Source organism: Nannobrachium achirus (assembly GCF_963921795.1).
Source record: "Nannobrachium achirus genome assembly, chromosome: 24".
Classification (NCBI taxonomy): Eukaryota; Metazoa; Chordata; class Actinopteri; order Myctophiformes; family Myctophidae; genus Nannobrachium; species Nannobrachium achirus.
The window spans coordinates 24,223,140-24,241,786 of record NC_137831.1 but is presented as its reverse complement, the minus strand read 5'-3'; the positions used below and the strand labels follow the sequence as shown (position 1 = coordinate 24,241,786).

The 18,647-nt window shown below is 40.6% G+C and overlaps 1 protein-coding gene across 2 annotated transcripts; it reads right to left on the bottom strand.

The window, feature by feature from the left end:
• Nucleotides 1-1,493: 1,493 nt before the first annotated feature.
• On the bottom strand, nt 1,494-18,292 carry LOC308280393 (cytochrome P450 20A1-like). 2 transcript variants are annotated; one of them, XM_080720659.1, is made up of 14 exons: nt 18,132-18,292; nt 17,397-17,446; nt 16,608-16,774; nt 14,889-15,034; nt 13,926-14,093; nt 13,557-13,635; nt 13,128-13,240; nt 12,324-12,378; nt 11,478-11,598; nt 10,506-10,617; nt 10,153-10,217; nt 9,095-9,184; nt 8,253-8,432; nt 1,494-2,102 (listed from the first exon to the last, which is right to left on the bottom strand). In XM_080720659.1, exons 1-14 carry the CDS (start codon nt 18,201-18,203, stop codon nt 1,907-1,909), a joined length of 1,614 nt encoding a protein of 537 aa, XP_080576785.1. In that variant the 5' UTR covers nt 18,204-18,292; the 3' UTR covers nt 1,494-1,906. The 2 variants fall into 2 exon arrangements, with proteins under 2 accessions (XP_080576785.1, XP_080576786.1); XM_080720660.1 differs by lacking the exon at nt 8,253-8,432.
• Between the last annotated feature and the right edge of the window lie 355 nt (nt 18,293-18,647).

Genomic DNA, 18,647 nt, shown 5'->3' with positions numbered 1-18,647 from the left:
ACTTTGGGCTGCTTAAATCTAACAGAATTACATATTATTTGTAGGCCTATCGATTAAGAGAAAGAGCAGAAATCACACCATTACACTATTACACCAGCATTGCATTGTATTGCTGGTGTCGGTCCACTTTTATCAAGTTCAGAGTCAACAGCCATCTACCTGGGGATTTTAGAGCACTTTTGTGCTTCTGTACATCAACAAGCTTTATGGAGATAATGATTCCCGAAGCACTTGGCACTTGTTAAATATGAGAAACCGCATGTAACTAGTGCGTCGCTCTTATGTGATAACAAAATGATATAGGCCTACGTAGCATTTTCCTAAGATACCTGACATTGTGAAGTCATGATGCTTGACCTTTCTCAATGGCTGAAATAATTCCAATCCCCTCTCAATGCCGACCTGTTGTTTTCCAAGCTCCACACCATTCCAACATGCCTGACATACTCACTGTGTGTGTTCTACTAAGTGTTTTGATCTGATTGCTGCTTAATGGCACATGAACATTTACCTGCTCAATGCTGTGTTACGTAATAGTATCTAATAAGTAAAAATGTACTTGAGTAAATGTATCCAAGCGTACGTAAAGTACAAAAAGTAAAAGTACTCATCAATACCTCCCCCACATATTGACACACAGACAGAACACATTAGTCAACTGTAATTGAAATGCAAATACGACCGTGGTGCTTTGTTTGTATTTGCTGTGAAGGAAAAGCATAGCAGAATATGTCTTGGTGTTTAGAAAGAGAGGAACTGTGAATTTGATTATTAGCATATCTGTTCCAACAGGCCAGGCTCTATTGTCTTGTAATGTAGCCTACCTTTTGTTACAGTGATTCTGGGGGATATGGCATTCATTTGAGGAGTTCATTGTACTTGCGTGGAGTTGGCACCCCTTATGATGAAAATGGTGTCATTATTTAGTGCTGAATTTGTGCTGAATTGTGCCGTAAATGTTATAATTTGTGCTGGTATAATTTTTGAGATATTCAAGTATATATATATATATATATATATATATATATATCCCCCAAATAACGTTTGTAGTACAATCACAAGTACACCATTGGTGTGTGATGTGAATTTGGTTGTAATACATTTTAATAAAGTTATCTTTATTTTTTCCCCATTGACTTGACTGGGAAAATGTAAAAACACAAGTGTTTCGAACGAAACACCTGTTTTCTAAGCTCTGGAAATTTCCCTCTGAAATTGTACAGCCTTCAGTCCAGAGGCCTATGCATATCAAAAATAATCACACCAGTTTGCCTCATGGTGGCGCTATAAAAGCCCACTTTACATTTTGGCCCATAACTCTTGAACTGTAGGTCGTAGAATAAAAATCTCTTTTCCCCTGGCTCCCTTGGATCATGACGCAATAGGTAACATATTATTATGAAGTGTAGCACCATGAAAATACCCATAATGCTACAGCATTTGTTTTTGTAAAACATCACTTTCTTTAATTTTGCTCAATTTTAATCTGCAATTTCGATCAATAGCGAACATATTATGGAGCGTAGGACCCTTAAAATCCTTGTCGCCACTAGGGGGCTCCCATTTGGCATACTACAGCAATTAGTTTGGTTTGGTTTAAATTTGGTTTAAGTTTTAACTGCAATTTCGATCAATAGTGAACATATTGAAGCAATATGGCAAACATTAATCAAACACAAATCACAGATTTTATATTGACTGTGTCAATTCTTGTTAGCTGGTGAAAACCAGCTCAATATTTTGGTGAGTTTGTGGAGTGACTTACAGGGCACCTTTTGCCTATTGGCTGAACCATGGCACATGGTAACCGAACTAGTAAGTAGGATTGGCTAATGTTAAGGGCCAATGGCAGGGCAGTTTACCCCAGGCTATGAGAGAATGGGAGAAAGGGGCACTCCTCTGGGCTCTAGGGGAAAGGACTGGGGGGGCTGCTGGAACAGTGCGCGCGCACACACTTTCTTTCACTGACGGTGACCCAGGTGTCGTCTTTAGGGGTGGAAACCAGTTCCGATTTCACCTCCACGACATGACCCTTCAACCGGTGAAGTTTCAGCCGCCGTACCAACGTGCTGAGCAGGACTGCAGCGACAGTGTAGGCGAACCTGACAAAGACATCAACAGAGTCATGTTGGACGCTACATGCAGGAATCAATAATCACTACTATAACCTCCAAAACAAATGGGTAAAATTGCAGATCTACAACACGGTTGTGGATCGTCCATTTTCATTGTACACCACCATCATGTGATAAAGTATAAAATAGGGCTCAGAGGTTAAGTTATTCTAGTGCCATGAGTGGCCAATGCTGTTTTGAGTGGCCAAACAGCATTTGCCACCTTAATACAATCAAAATAGGGCTGTGATTGTAGAAAGACAAACATTATCGAGCACAGGTTTTAGTATTGAATTTTAGTATTCAAGGCAAGCCATTTATTGTTAATACTGCAGTTTCATCTTGACAGAATTGCAACTTCTGTACTGTAGAACGGTATAGAGTGCCTTGAACATAGAAGCTCCTGTGAACCTTTGTGGTTCACAACCTGAAAAGTTTATAATTTGGAAATCACACCATTGAAGGTAATAGCTGAAAGTGAAAACCTTTTGAGAACTCATTGAACTCAATGGACAGGGCTGAGCGGTTACTCGTTCTAAATTGTCTAATTGGGAATACATCAAAATACATACTTTGTCATTTTTATTAAATACCTTACTAAAAATAGTTTATAACTCAGCAGGAAACCGGTAGATTTCATACTCCAGGTAGGGAATGAGTCCTTACGCCAAGTGAAGGAATTCAAGTATCATGGGGAGGACGGAGCATGATATTAGCAGGAGGAATAAAAAGCGGGGGGGGGGGGGGGGGGGGGGAGTTACAATATTGTATTTGCTGTGCCGCACCATTATGATTGAAACTTTGATTGAAGCTCTGCATCTGCCGCCGGTCAACCGTTCCTCCTCTCACCTATGGTGATGAAACGTGGCTCATGACCGAAGGATAAAGGCGTCCGAAATGGGATTTCCCAGGAGGGTGGCTGGCGTCTTCCCTTAGGGATAAGGTGAGAAGCTCAGTCATCCGTGAGAGACTTGGGAGTAGAGCAGATGCTCCGTTGCATAGAAAAGAGGCCAGTTGAGGTGGTTCTGACATCTAGAAGGAGGATGCCTCCTGGAGGTGACGTAGAAATCCTACTTAATTCATGTACTCCATAGCAGAATTGAAACTCTCAAAAGATCAGCAAAACCTTGACTCAGAAACGTCCATTTGGTCAGGCTCAGGCCGGGCTGAACCCTCGAACAGCTTACAGTGTGATGCGAGCACCCAAGTTGACCTCTCCTCGACTTTGATTGACGTGTGAATGGTAGCAATACCATGAACGGGCCCTCCAACCGTGGTGACCTCCAATCTTTCCAGCAAAACTTCCTGTTGTACACGTTCAGTTTGGGCCAGCGTTTGATGTAAGGAGCAGCCACTTTTGGGTGGGCAGTGCGTGTGGAACCTGTAGGCCTCCAGATGTCAGTAGCAGTGACTCCCTCTGTAACCAATATTTGTTAACACAAAGGGCATCTCAACTGTGTAATAAAAATTCACGATCCCAAACACCACATTCAGGGGCAGTGGGGAAAGTGGGGACATCAGATAAACACATGGAGAAATCACTAGCAGTATTCTAACAAACCAACAATTTCTCAGATATGTACAAGAAGCGGAAAGTTGCTGCCACTGGGGGAAAATAATAATAATTAATTCAGAATTCTCCAACGGCACTCCAACAAGGCCAGGCCTAAGGGAACAAATCAGGTCAATGAGTTAATTTGGTTAATCAAAACAATCATGTTCATCATCACAATTAAAAACATAATATTAATCTACATTATGAACGTCAAGGAAAGTCTTCTGGTTTTGCATCTTCCAGTACAGGCAAAAGTACAACCTCATTCAGAACAGAACACTGTCCCCTGCAACGTTAGGCTGCAATGTTCAAGAGAAAGAAATCTTGTTTCAGCCATCACTTAAACAAAAAGTGTGAGGCCCAATAATCCTATAAGATGAACTCGTCAGAATTAACAGCATAAAGAATAAGTCACATGAGCAGATAACGGCTCCATCTTCAACAGCAAAAGCCCTTAAGTTAACACAGGGGGGTCCTGTATGTCTACATGTGAACACATATAGGATCCTGAATGACGCTGTCCAGATCACAAGAGAAGTATGCAACAAATCAAATGTAAGGGAGAAGTGGGGCCAAGGGTGGGGGGCCTCAATAAAGCTGTCTTGAATGCTTTAAGGATAGAAATAGGATTCCTCTTGCTCTTCAGCCCGCATGAGCGTGCATGTCCCTTTAAGAGAGAAATACTGAAGTATGAAAGGGTAATAAAAAAAAATTAGGCCAAAATAACAAATACAAATTAATAAAATGTCTATCATACTCTATCGTGTCTATCATATATATGTTACTGTCATAGGTAAACTAATTGTAATTCCTGAATAGTATTCACATGATTTGAACCAATTTACCCTCCCCAGGCCTAGGCCTACTGTAATAATGTAGCCAACTAAATATTCCCCTTTGGAATTAATTAATTAACTATGCTTAACCATTTTAGTCGCGCTGACATTGTGACCACCTTCATATAAATATTTTAAAAGACGGACCATATCTCGTTTGGTGCACTATTTACAGGTCATCAGGTTTTGTGATAAAACTGTGCCATCTGATCTAAATCATATTAACGCATGATAACGCAACAACAGCCACACTCAGCCTGTGGACATGTTTACACTACAACAGCTTCCAATAAAGTATAAAACATCGCTTTTTAACCTAACATTTGAGATAATCTAAATTGACATGTGACTGGTCTTAAAGTATTGGAGTCAAACAGCCTTATGGCCACAGGTGGATAAGACTTTACTTCACCCATGCCATACCAAGTTTACACAAACAAAGCAGGTGATAAAGGTAGCCAACTCTTACATTGCCAATAAATCAAAAACTCAAACAAAATGTTCATCTAAATATGACCAAGCGTCCTGTTCTAAGTGTACACACATAATTTATGTCACAGAGACATCAAAACACTATAAACACGAAGCAGAGGGGTATTCTACATAACAGACTTTAAAATTCCGGGTGTTTCCCGTCGGGCTGCATACCACATTCTTTTGGATCAATTTCGCCTCACTGAAACATGAGCTGTGACCATTCTAGATCGTTTGATATAAACAATGGAAACAAGGGCATAATGTCTAGAACATCAAATGGAACCAGAAACATTACTTAAAACTCCAAGCTGTCTTAACACACCTCATCAGTAATGAGAGGAATTTCTATGCTCAATATTGCCCATTTACAACTACAATAACCCTACAGATAATAGAATATTATTCTATATCCAATCTCTGAAAATGAAAGACATATATTCCACCATAATAGCATTAAGTCACATGACTCGTATTTCATACATGAATACTTATATATATTTTTCCTCTGGTTTTAAAGATATTCATTTATTCAATAGGGACATTTTGCTGGGTACTTTTTAATGCCTCTGTTAGTATATTAGTATTTACCTTTGACGTCCATAATTTGTATTGATAAATGACAAATATTTTGACTGGATTAAATGAATGTTACCATACTGTATATGAATGCATTATTTGCATTGGATTACATTTTCAATTTCATTATTCAACCATGTAAAAATTCCAAGATTTCATTCTAAAGTGAGTGCGGGCATCTCCTTTCTAAAAGTTTATTCGTTCCCTGAGCCGTGCACCCAAGACAAGTATTTGACGGAACTGTGTTTGACGAGTGCTCCTCTCTCTCTCTCTTCTGAACCATATAATATAACAATTCCTAGTTTTAGAATTGAATCCCTGTCTAATGTAACTGGACAATTATAAGACCTCAAAAATGAATGCATAAAATGACCCATATACCATCTCATGACATGGTTGTACAGTTCAGAAAGATCGATTAGTACTGATAAAAGTTTAAAAGGTTTCACAGACTCTGACTTACTTAATACCAAAAACCACCATAACTTTAAACTGTTTACCAATTATTGTAAATAATCATGGGATATTTATTATAACACTGTGACGAGTATTTTGCACAATACTGTATGTAGCTTTTTCAACTTTCTCAGTAAATGTCTAAATAATTTCTTGAAGTCACTTAACATCAATAACTGCTAATAAGTGTCTGTCAATATCATATACATCTTACATCTAATCTAATGGCCTTGTCAAACAATTAATTAATCAATCATTGTTTCATACATTTCTTTACCTTGTCTCCTACGGGGCCCCATGGCATGCATGCAAAAGCGATTCCCGTGTTCCTTGGGGATCAACAGCCTGGGACCAGGTTAAATTAGAACGACACAGAGCGACCTTGTCCACCCTGAATACGGCCGCCGCTCCATCCATGTGTCGTCCAAAAAGTCGTCGTTCTGATTGTCCTCCAAATTCAGCGCTCCAACGTTGGTACTCAGTTGAGTTTCTTCAAATTGTCTCTGTATCCATTTTGTAGTTCTGATATAGTGCCATATCGCTGCCTTTGCTTTTTCCAAGTTTTCAGCTTGTACTGTAACATTGCAAGTGTCCAGCCCTGTCCTTTTTGTAGATCTTCCAGCTTTCTTTTTTTGTTGATTATTTGAATGTCTTCTTCATAGGCCTACTGGCCTGGGCTGAGGGGCAATGTACCATAGCGTGGTGACTCTGGTGAGTCCGGCAGTGCCAGCAGTGTCTGTATACTGGTAATTTCTCCATGCAACAAGTCTTCAGTACTGGGGCAGATGCAGCTCTGTTTGTCAAGCTCAGCTGCACTCCCTAGGTTCAGGGGTTGATTTATGGCCGTATTCAGGGGGAGTCATTCGCCTGCTTAAAGTCGCTTCTCCTGGTCCTGCCAGGGTAGCAGTCCTAGTCCAAAGATACCTCGGGGTACAAAGTGCGGGTTAGTGTGCGTTTCTACAGACATAGATTCAGTTGTCCTCATAATCTTGTTTAAAAAATGTTTTTTATTCAGTTTCTCTTCTTTTTTTTTTTTTTCTTTGTCAACACAACCTTATTTTCTATTATTTGTTTCATATTTTGTTCATGATTTACTTGTTTCTTTACTTGGTTCAGTTTTTAGGAGACAAAATACCTCTATCATAAAATGTTTCCCCTTCTATTTTTTTATATATTTTTTACTTTATATAATTCTAGTATTTCACCTGCGTGTAGTTCACACCAAATACCAATATTTTAGATTCAAACCACTTTTAACGTTTCACCATTTTCATTATGATCTAATTCACACAACACAGAATATTCACACAACACAGAATATTCTATAACATCTAACATCGATCTGAGTCATCTATTCATCGTGTACACTTTAACCTCCAGAATGCTGATCAGGCACCTGGGACTGCGACTTTTTAGTGGAGCAGTTCTATCCACCCACCGTACTGTTTCGGTGTTCTGTTTCTATAGTGTCTCACTCTATAGAATACTGTCATCAACTGTTTTACGCCCAATTCGGCGGTGGCCTAACACGCTGTGCCACTCTGCGGAGACTTATGACCATACTGAATCGTTGAGAGTTTCACCGCTTGTTCGTTGACTTAGTTCGGTGATCAACGCGTCCCAATCGAGAGATAGTTCCGTCACAGACGAACCCCACGCTCTGCACGGGAAAGACTCCTTTACTCCGGCAGGTTTACGAGATCGAGGATCACTAATAATCCTCAACGGTCGGCGCCTGACCAGTCCGTCTGTTCGGGTCTCTCGAAGGGGTCGGTTGATCCTGTTCGTGACGCCAAGAACTGACGTAGAAATCCTACTTAATTTATGTACTCCATAGCAGAAATTGAAACTCTCAAAAGATCAGCAAAACCTTGACTCAGAAACGATGTTAAAAGATAATAGAAAACATTTATTTACAGCGCTGTAACAGTCACACACATGTACATACATCCTACACCAAGAGACAGACAAGACAGACTGACTCGCCCTCCCTCTCACAGTTCCTTATTTCCTCCACTAAAACAAAAACATCTATTCCTTCTCTTTCCCTAGCTCATTAAAGCCAACAACTTATCTCTTTCTCAGAGTCATAAAACAAGGAGGCACTGACTGGCTGCCAGCTGTGACCTTCTATGCTCCTACTCCCTACTTTCTGACTTCATCTACAAATGGTTCTCAGGACTCAAACTAGCAAATATATTCACTACTAACCAACATACCATAATAATATAATTTCACCTCATCAAGGTCTCCCCGGGGAGGTTTTCCAGGCACGGCCAGCTGGGTAGAGCCCACAGGGCAGAACAAGGACCAGGTGGGGGACTACTGTATATCTCCACACTGGCCTGGGAAAGCCTCGGGATGCCCCAGTCAGTGCTGGATAATGTGGCCAGAGAAAGGGAACTGCTACCTCCACAACTAAATTCGAATAAGCAGATGATGAAAAAAATCTTTACTTTTTGAGGACCTTTTTTAATAAAATATGGATTTAAGATAATGTAAGGCTTTTTAAGGACACCCTGTAATTAAGTTACTTATCGAGGTGGCAGACTGGTCGGGACAGATTGTATTTATACAATCTTCTATCTTCTATTTTCGGTTAAATGATTTGGTGTAGAGGGGGTAAAAAGGAGCAGACCTAGTGTAGAGCCTTGGGGGACCGTGATCAACTAAGCATGTACGGTTTAAGTGACATACCGAGCTGAGCAGTAAAAACAACGTGAATATCACTTGTAACATGTTATGCTCTGGGAAATCTTGTGGCAGGCTACTCTGCCATTCTGGTGGACTGCTGCAAATACTGCAAGTCTTTGTTTAAGAAACCCTGCAATGATTAGCTACCCATAATGTTTCTCTTTCAAGTCCCGAGAGGCGGTGCATTGGCTCCCCATCTAGGGAGCTGGCCTGGGATCGCGTCCCACCAGGCACTGTGCCTCCCCTTTGCAGTTTACCCACTCCTTTTCCTCTCCGCTTTCTAACCAGCTGCCTCAATAAATAAACAGAAAGACTCAGACCACCCAGTTAAATTTAGAAAAACAACCCCGGCTTCTCTAAATGTTATGTGAGAACGCCGGTTGTACCTCAGCTCAGGGCATGCCTGGTTTCCAGAGAAACCCAGTAGGGAGAAGCTCTTGCTGGCGGACTCCTCCTCAAATCGATCTGGGTCAAATCTGCGAGTACAGAGCAGGAGTGTCACAAAGCTGTATAAATACATTACCGGTATATATAAACTAACAAAATGTGTGTGTGTGTGTGTGTGTGTGTGTGTGGGGGGGGGGGGGGGGGGGGGGGATTTAGATACAAATTACAATATGGTAAGAACCAATGAGAAATTATTCAATCATAAGAAGGAGGTGCTAGGCTCTCCCAATAGAAATATGCACTTTAATTTAATTAAATTTAAATGAATGAATCTTCGGATCTATATAACCTTCACTGGATCTGATTTTGATTGATTGAAGACTTTATTAGAAGTTTGCATAGGAAAAGGTACAGTTTCATGACGGTACAGTTCACTGGTACAAGGTCTACTAAAAGGAGATCCATGAAAAGACTAAGCTTATTTCCACTGGAAACCATTGAAGTATCTCATATAACATTGAATGACAGACAAATAGAACACAGTACTATGCAGTAGATATGTAAAGAAAAACAAAAGAAGACAGTAAGTCTAAACAAAACAGTATATACAAAGAAGGGGCAGGGGAGGGTAGGGTTGGGCTAGGTTCATTTTTTACCAGTTGCGAACGGTTGCTGCCTGTAAGTGGTTTTTAAGGGCAATTTTAAAGGATGCTAGTGATCCACACTCCTTTATGGCCTTCGGTAAGGCGTTCCACATTTTGGTGGTATAGCAGAAAAAAGAGTTTGACCCTTTGTTGGTTTTGACTCTGGGTTGAAAGTGATCTGTGGCGCTGCCTCTGGTGTTGTAATTATGGTGAAGTTCATATGGGGCAGAAACGTCACGTTTAAAATCTTCAAAATAAATTAATTACAAATATTTCTACAGGGAGTGTAGTGCTTCGTTCCTACATTTATCTACTTAAGTTTTAGACACAGCCTCGTCTTCAGGAAAACCTACAAGAACCAAGCAATTAATCAAGAAATAAATAGTCAAAAGTAACGTATGCAAAGTGCAAACCTGTATGGGACACTCCAAGTGTTTGCATCCTGCAAGACAACTCCTAGCGCATAGATGACAAGAGTCTGAAATACCATAAAACAAAAACAAGCAACACATTAGCATTCATCATAATATATTCATTATTCACTTAACCACTTAAGCTTATTGGTATATGTTTCGTTATACAGAAAATATATCTATTAGCTCCAATCTATTAGCTCACAACCTGTTGCAACGCAAAGTGTTAATATTGGAATTCAGAAAATGGGGACGGCCAAAGTGGTTAATCCAATTAGTATGTAATATAATATGCGTAAGTCTTTACTTTGTGATAACCTGGTGATGAGCAGACAGACAGAGAAAACAGATACCTCTTTGGGGATGACATGCTGATCCACTTTCCCTTCCACTTCCTGAAGGCGGGCTGCGACGGGGGTCAGTTTGGCAGTCCTCACCGTCTCGTTCAGGACCTGCTGGCAGTATCTGGTCAAGGACAGAAACGCGATCAGAGCAGGGCAACTGAACTGATCAATATTTCACTTTTAGCCCTAAATTGTAATGTCTGTCTCTTCCTAAACTGGAGGACAACAGAGTTCATTTTCCAAATATAATCCTTCCATATCATATTTTAGTTTACACATTATTATTTTTATTATTACACCACTTCCCCATGGTGTGCTCCTGTAATCACAGGATCGTATTCTCTGCTTAATGGATTTGCCATTGCACTACTTCATGTTATATATGAACTTCCTCTAGGGACCAACCTGTTGTAAATATAACAGTGTCAGCTAAATGACTCAAACGTAAAAGAGTGTATATTTTTATTTTGGGGGGAGTACAATCACTACGTTAGCATGCCATTTAATACCTGTCCTAGACAATGGGTTACTCTGTGAAAAACATTAATTGTCAGCCACGATCTTAGAGAGATCTCTGATTGCCTGCCTGCGCAAGACAGGTAATCAAGCAGGAAATAGTTGAGTATCGTTGTTGTTGAGCATTAAACTTTTATCTCTTTTTTCTTTCCTAAACTGATGCCGTACATCATCATACAACAGTGTCACAAAAAAAGAAAATAGCAGATTTTCGCTATTTCTAACAATAAATAGTTCCACAAGAAATTAAGGGTGGATATGTCTGTTGTTAAATATTGAACCAATGAAAAGTAACAAGAGCTTGTGACTTCATTGGATCCAGTGGAACACAGGTTATTTTCCTCCCCATTTCCTGAAAAGTAATGATATTTAATGCTATTACAAATCACTTTATTCTGCAGAAGATGGCTGGACCGTGGATGGATGATCTTCATTAGGTCAGATTTGGACAGCGACTGATCTTACCTGAGCTGAGGGATCTTGTCCAGAGAAACGGGATCAGAACCCAGCACCTCCTCCAGCTCTTCATACAGCTTGTCCTGAACCTCTTCAGAGGTGGACAGGAAGTGCACTGCCCAAACACACACTGCAGGAAACAATAACAATTTACAATTACAATGTAGGCCTTTAGCATGCACCCTTAACTTCTTCTCAATCACATAAATCTAATGCAGAGAGACAGTGTAGTGTCTCAGTGAACTAGGATCACAGGTAAACCAAGAACCTAGCATCAGTCTAAACAATATAATATAAAAATAGTGATCTGTACATTGCATTGTCTGCAAATCATGTTTTATTAATGTTTTTATTGTGTTATCCATAGGTAGAGGCCTCGTATAAGAAGAATACAATCTTCAATTCATGTATTTTCTATGTTTCTGGATTCTTCATTCGCTGTGAAGGAATGTGCCAAACTCAAAATGTCAAGACTTCAATTGGTGAGTATAAATATACAGTATGTAATTAGCCTTGAAAACCAATGGTTCAATGAGTTCATGTGGCCCGTAGGTCAGGAGCCCATCTTTTGTTTCCGTAGTGCAAGGCAGCTTGATGTCCAGGGGGTGTACACATGACACTAGTTAGTACCATACTGTATGTCAAATGGACTTACCCCCTAACCAACCCTTGATGTTGAGCGCCAAGCAGGTGGGTATTGGATCCCGTTTTTATAGTCTTTGGTATGATCTATGATTGAATCCCTGACCTCCCAGTCACTGACACTCTCACCACAAGGCCACTGAGGTGGTTCATGTGGTGAGTAATTGGGGTAAAGGTGTTCCTTTAAAAGCAGTTGTGTCAAACTTTACTTACAGTTGGCTGTGATGACGCATCCTGCCAGAGTGAACACCATGCTGTCCTCCATGATCTGAAATAATTAATTATACAACAATATCACTGTCAAAATACGTCTTGTTTCTCTGTCACATGTTAACATCAAACCCACTTTAACCTATTCAAACCGGGTCAACATTATTAAAAAAAATAGCAGATATACAAGCTCACAGCACGGCACTGAGTGTCACGCTGTGAGCTTGTAGATCTGCTATTTTTGAAAAATCATAGACTTAGACTTTGAATATTTTGACCCGATTCTATTCTAAGTGTCTTCTGAATCCTTCGAGGTTTTCTGAAAAACCTATATTTTTCCTATGTCAGTGCTCAAACCTTTTCATTTCAAGGACCCCCAAAATTACCTGTATTTGGCCACGGACCCTGATCTAAAAGTATTTACTTCTAGGGACCCCCAGAAGCAAAATTTGAGTTACAAATGTTCGCTTTAACAATACATATATTCAAAGATTTTCACACATTTTCACGACTTTTCAGTTAAAGCATTAAATAATTCTAGGCCTAAATGGCTTAAAGCCATTGCATAATGTCATGAACCAATGAAAAGCAATAACAAGAGCTTGTGACTAAATAACAACTACACTGGATGACAGTGACAATAATATTATGTTTTGTATATTTGTGCCTTTGCTTGGGCCATTCCATGTCCCCTCGAAATGTGTGACCGACATTAAAGATGTATTTTAACGGCATGTCCCTTGTATAACCTTCATTGGAATAATGATCCATCCAACGAAGGCGGTTTATAATGAAGCCAGTGTTCACCTGTCTCTCTGTGAGGCTGGACTGAAGCAAGGCGTCTATGAACACGGCCTGGCTCTGCTGGGCTTTCCTCTCCCTGGTCACAGACAGCAGTACTGACTCCATCTCTGACAGGGCTGGACAAAACAAGCACTCTCGTTAACCACATGAACCCTAGCATCCCTATTCTGGGCTGCACATTTTGGCGAAAAATCTAAAAGCTTGCAATGTGACTTGTTGTGAGAAGACAAATTGGATATTTACAGCAAAGAGATTAAACGTAGAGGTGGAAAAAAGGACGGACCCCCAGGGTACTCCAGTCAACGAAGTATATAGTAAGTCATTAATAAAGTTAATCGAAGCAGACAGTGCACCAAACATGGTTGCAATTATCTCTCTCTGTTGAGAGAGAAAGAGAGAGACAACAGACATGAACGGTACATATTGACTCACCACTCTCATAATGTCCTTTCCTGCTGGAGCTCTTCTCCATGGAACCATCCAGGTAGCCTTTCCCAATCTCTGACCAGATCTTGTGAAATGGGAGCAAAAGTCAACAACCCAGTTAAAAAAGAGGATACTAGAACACTAGCATCCCCATTCTGGGGGTTACATTCTACAAGTTTCCAACGTGATGTGTTGTGAGCTTGTGGATTGGCTATTTTTGGCGAAGAGATTTTGTATAGAGGGATGAAAAGAGAACAAAACCAACAAAAGGTCAAGTTTATAAAGGGTGCGTTTGGAAGCACGCTCAGAGAATATAAGTATAGAGGATTTAAGTTGTTTACTGTTCAAATAATGCAACCAAGCACATTTTCTCACCGCATCGTGGTTCTTGCGGAAGCGGATGACCTCTGCGTCGTCTTTGAAGCGCTGCCCCAGGGCCAGCTGGGTGACAGTCTTCATGGACAGTCCGAGAAGATGGGCACACAGAGGGGTGTGCTGGCCCTCCGGGAAAGACTGCCATTTCTCCACCAGCTCCTCCACCAGCTTAGAGAGAGAGGGCAATGCACAAACAGCAATGATTATCTGATTGCTGAATGTAGCCTGATTTACTTACGAATTCCCTTGACTATTTTGAGATACCTTGTTTACTTTCATCAGTACGTGACTACAGTATATGACCTGAGAGTAATGAGGATCTAAAACATCCCCAAAAACTCAATAAACAGAATGTAAAAAAATGTTTTAGCCTGATTTATACTTCGTCATATGAAGCATTGTGGGACTACTTTCGACACGCAGTGCATATCAATATTTGCGCATGCAGAAAAGATGTGTTAGTATATCTGTAGCATTAGTGTCTATACACTGCATGGTTCACAATGTATGTTGTGATGTTTCAACAAGAAAACACAAGTTCTAGTTCCTGCACACAGCTTGCAAACTTCTGAAAATGTATTGCAGTGTTTCACTCATAGACATGCATCAGACAAAAGATGATTTGATGCCAGCCATGCCTGTTTGGTAACTAAAATTATACTTGCTGAGTACAAATCTTCCTTTTTGGGTGTCCCAGAAACAAATCTTTTCAGATGGGGTTCTGTGACACAAGACATTCACCAGTGTTAGTTTTACTGAGGTTAGGGTTAAGGTTAGGTTTAGGTGTATCTCCGTCCCCCCGACTTTCTGCACCTCAGCGCAGCCAAAAGCGTCCGCTGCCTTAACCCAGTTGCCTTTTTGATACACTCGGACTGAAAGACCTGCAAAAAACGCTCTCCCATTGTAGTAGAGCTGGTCTTCTCCTTTGTACCTGCCACCAGAATTACACTTCAGCCCACCAACCTTGAGGACGAGGTTGAAGTTGTTCTTTAGCGTGTTGTTGATGCCGTTCTCGTACACCTTCTTCCTCATCATTGCCTCGGTGGCCCCGCCCCCCATGCCCGCCTGGTAACGTAGCAACGACTTCAGCATCGTCTCAAAGGAGTCCGCTGGGAAGAACAAAGGAACAAGAAGAAACATTATATGTATTTCAAAAGAGAAGAACAAGGGCAAATTATGGTTTACAATACCTTAGTTCCTGAGTTAAGCTAATATGTTCCATGAAATATGTCCTTGAGACATTAAAGTACAATCACATTTTGGTGGATGTTACTCCATGATGTAACGCCAAATATTGGGGAGATATTTTCAATAGTTACTCAGTTGATTATATTCTCCAGTCCTCAATGGCTTGCATTGCACTGTGAAACGTCTCTCAAAGTCACTCTTTTGAATATATAAACGAAAGTAAATAAAGTTAATTCTGACAATAGATGCACTACAGGAACGTCACAAACAGCATTTTTATTTGTATGAAAATGTTAACTTTCTGTTGAGTGTTACTATTTGAAGTACCGGTACAGATCTACTGATCCAGTGCAGGTTTTCTTCCTAATTAACTCATTTAGTGCCTATCCCGAACTAGTTCGGGATATTCTGGATCAAAAACAAATTTTTATTTGCTATTTTACTTACCCCGAGCTGCTTGGAGCAACGTGGGTGGTCCCGGCTCGCTAGCCGCTAGCCAGCAAGCCATTCTACTCTGTCCGACGATATATTCCATTGAAAATGGTTTAAAATAAAGTTTAGATCCCCCCCAATGTTCACCCAATGTTCATTGTAGGCGGCGCGACGTATTCCATGGTGCCTCTCCCGAACAAGTCCGGGATATTTAATGAAAATGAATAAAATGATAAGAGGCCTTCTGAAGCCTGGCTTGATTTTTGTAGCTACTAGCCGAAAGCTAACAACGTCCCGGCCGGCCGTAGTTTGCGAACGAAATCGCCAATCTCCGCCTAATCCAATGAAAGGCAACATCTTTAAAGTCTTATATCTCTTTTTTGTGTTTTGAGAAAGCGGCGCGAGGTTTCTTTACGGCGAAATCGCCCAAAAATGATCTTTTAGATGAAAAAATGGGAATGGCCATTCTGTTAGCATCTCCATCCGGGACATTTCCATGCTGTGTATCAACGTGAGGACGTGAGGTCCTGGAAGGTGAAGTCATGGAAGCTAAAGCGCTCGCCTATGAGAGATGCGCTGGCATTCTTTGGCCCCTAGAGGGCGCTGGCACGCAATGAGTTAATTAGTAAATTCAACAGGAAAATTATGGTTTTGTGATTTGATATATTGGCAGAATCTGCATTGATTGCAATTCGTATACTATAAAGGTATGTGCTAAAAGAGTGAGTTTTGGAACCACTTAAATAAAAACATTTAAAAACATGCAGAGTCACTATACTGCCACTGAGCAGCTCCATTTATTGAAACCAAGTTTGAAATTAGAATTGAACTCACAGCATAACAATACAAATGAATTGAAATGAAAGGCAAATGAATTAAAATGGTAGTGGATGGAGTGTCCCACCAAGACACAGCAACCAATGGGTGCGAAGAGGGGTGGGACAACGGGCGGTACTTGACAAAGGGTGAATTACACAACCCAAACTTCTACCAAAGTCTCATTGCACATTAAATCCGATCAACGCATGACCATTTATTTCGACGAAAAGCATTCACACTCACTGGTCCTGTTGGGGTTGATGTGCTGTCGTAGCTGTTCCACAGAGCCTAGGCTGACCACCGGTCGGCCTCCGAACCAGAACAATGCCACAGGTCCAAACTCCTGGTGCAGGCTTAGCAGGAACTCATGCAGACTGCCCCTGTTTACAATGTCCTGTAGGTTGCCATCCCTAACACAGAGGAATATCGTTCTAAACAACTGTACGGTCGTTCTGTTTATATATATTGGGACCCCCATTACTCTTGGAGTGTACAGATGGAACTAGTTACAGACCCAGGGGTGCCATTTGTACGGTTACATCCCGCCACTCCGACATGCCTCCTTTCCGACATGTCTCCATTCCGACACTAACCCTATCTCTAACCCTAACCTTAAACTTTGCCACTCTGACAATAAGAAGTCAATTTCGGAGTGGCGTCATGTCGGAATAGAGAGAGACTCCCCATTTGTACACTCTCAAGAGGGTCCATTTGGTTCCATTTGTACACTCACAGAGTTACAGACCTCCAAGGTTCATTTGAAACCCCCTCAAGGAAGGTCCCCCGACCCACTTTGAGAACGACTGCACTATTAATGTTCAAAGCTATATTTCTTAATATGTGTTTCCAGTAATATTATTGTCAGATCATTTTCTATGTGTATGGTAAAACATATGTATGTACTTGAAAAAAATGTCCGCTTCAAGCCTGGTGGTGATGACCCCTGTTTCAATCCAACCAGAAAACGACTTGATAAGAGCATGTGGTACATTCCCACCCTGATAAGAATGGACAATAATGAAGTGAACTTACTTCTCATCTGTGGGGTTGAGACCTGGAATGCCAGAAGCACGTCTGGATGACTGGGATGGTGAGCAGAGCACAATGTGGAAAGGAAACACGTTCATTTCACATAAGTATGTATTTGTTGAAGTGTAGCCTCAAATTGCAACACTAGATTTGTTTTAATATGTTGAATCTCTCCCGTTGGCAGCCAATGCATCTATCATTATCTAATTATCCTCCTTCCTTTTTTCTCTGTCTCTCTTGATTGTTTTTATTGAATACTTCATTAGAAGTTTGCACAGGAATAGTACAGTACACTACAGGACAGTTCACTGATACAAGGTCTACTAAAATGATAAAGACCACTAGCCGCAAATTGCAACACTAGATTTTTTTATAATCGGATGAGTATAAAAAAATCTAGTGTTGCAATTTGCGGCTAAAAGACCACATGAACGTGCACTGGCTTGTTTGCATTGGGGTCCCTTCACACACGCACGCACGCGCGCACACACACACACACACACGTTATCTCTCTCACCTCTGGCTCTCACTGACACACATACAGTAGCATGCCTGATACAGACAGACATATGGGTCAGGTGGTCGTTCTATTACTTTTCAACAGATGAGCATACCATAAAACATTTGTTTTGGTTTTCCAGATGATAAAAGCACCGTTAATTAAAACAGAGAGGACACAAGCAGGGGAGGGGTTGCTTACTTGCTATCAGCTAACTAACTACTGTTTCATGAACTTACCGGATAAAGGTAGAGGACTGCACCAACCAGAATGACCACAAATGTCACAGCGAAGATGGCAAAGTCCAGCATGCTTTATACTGGCTGTTTTATCAACTTATATCAACTTGTATTATTGTGTGCAGGACTCCCACATGACCAGTCTGTTACCACGTCTACACACAAACTGCTGCAACAGTGATGATCAATCTGTCTGAGTTCTACTGCACGACTAGGAGACCAGAATAATTCATCACAGAGAGAATGGATGAGGTTTGTCGTAATTAAAGGAGTAGTTCACCCCCAAAAATTACAAAATGATTTCTCACTTGAAATTGTCGCATTCCTAAGCCAAAATATAGTTAATTAATGTACCCCCTATTGATTCCAGATGTTGTCTCAATCCGTAATCAATGGGGGTACATTTATTATTATCACATTTAGTTTAGGAATGCGAGAAAAAAAAAGAATATATATATATATATATATATATATATATATATATATATATATATATATATATATATATATATATAT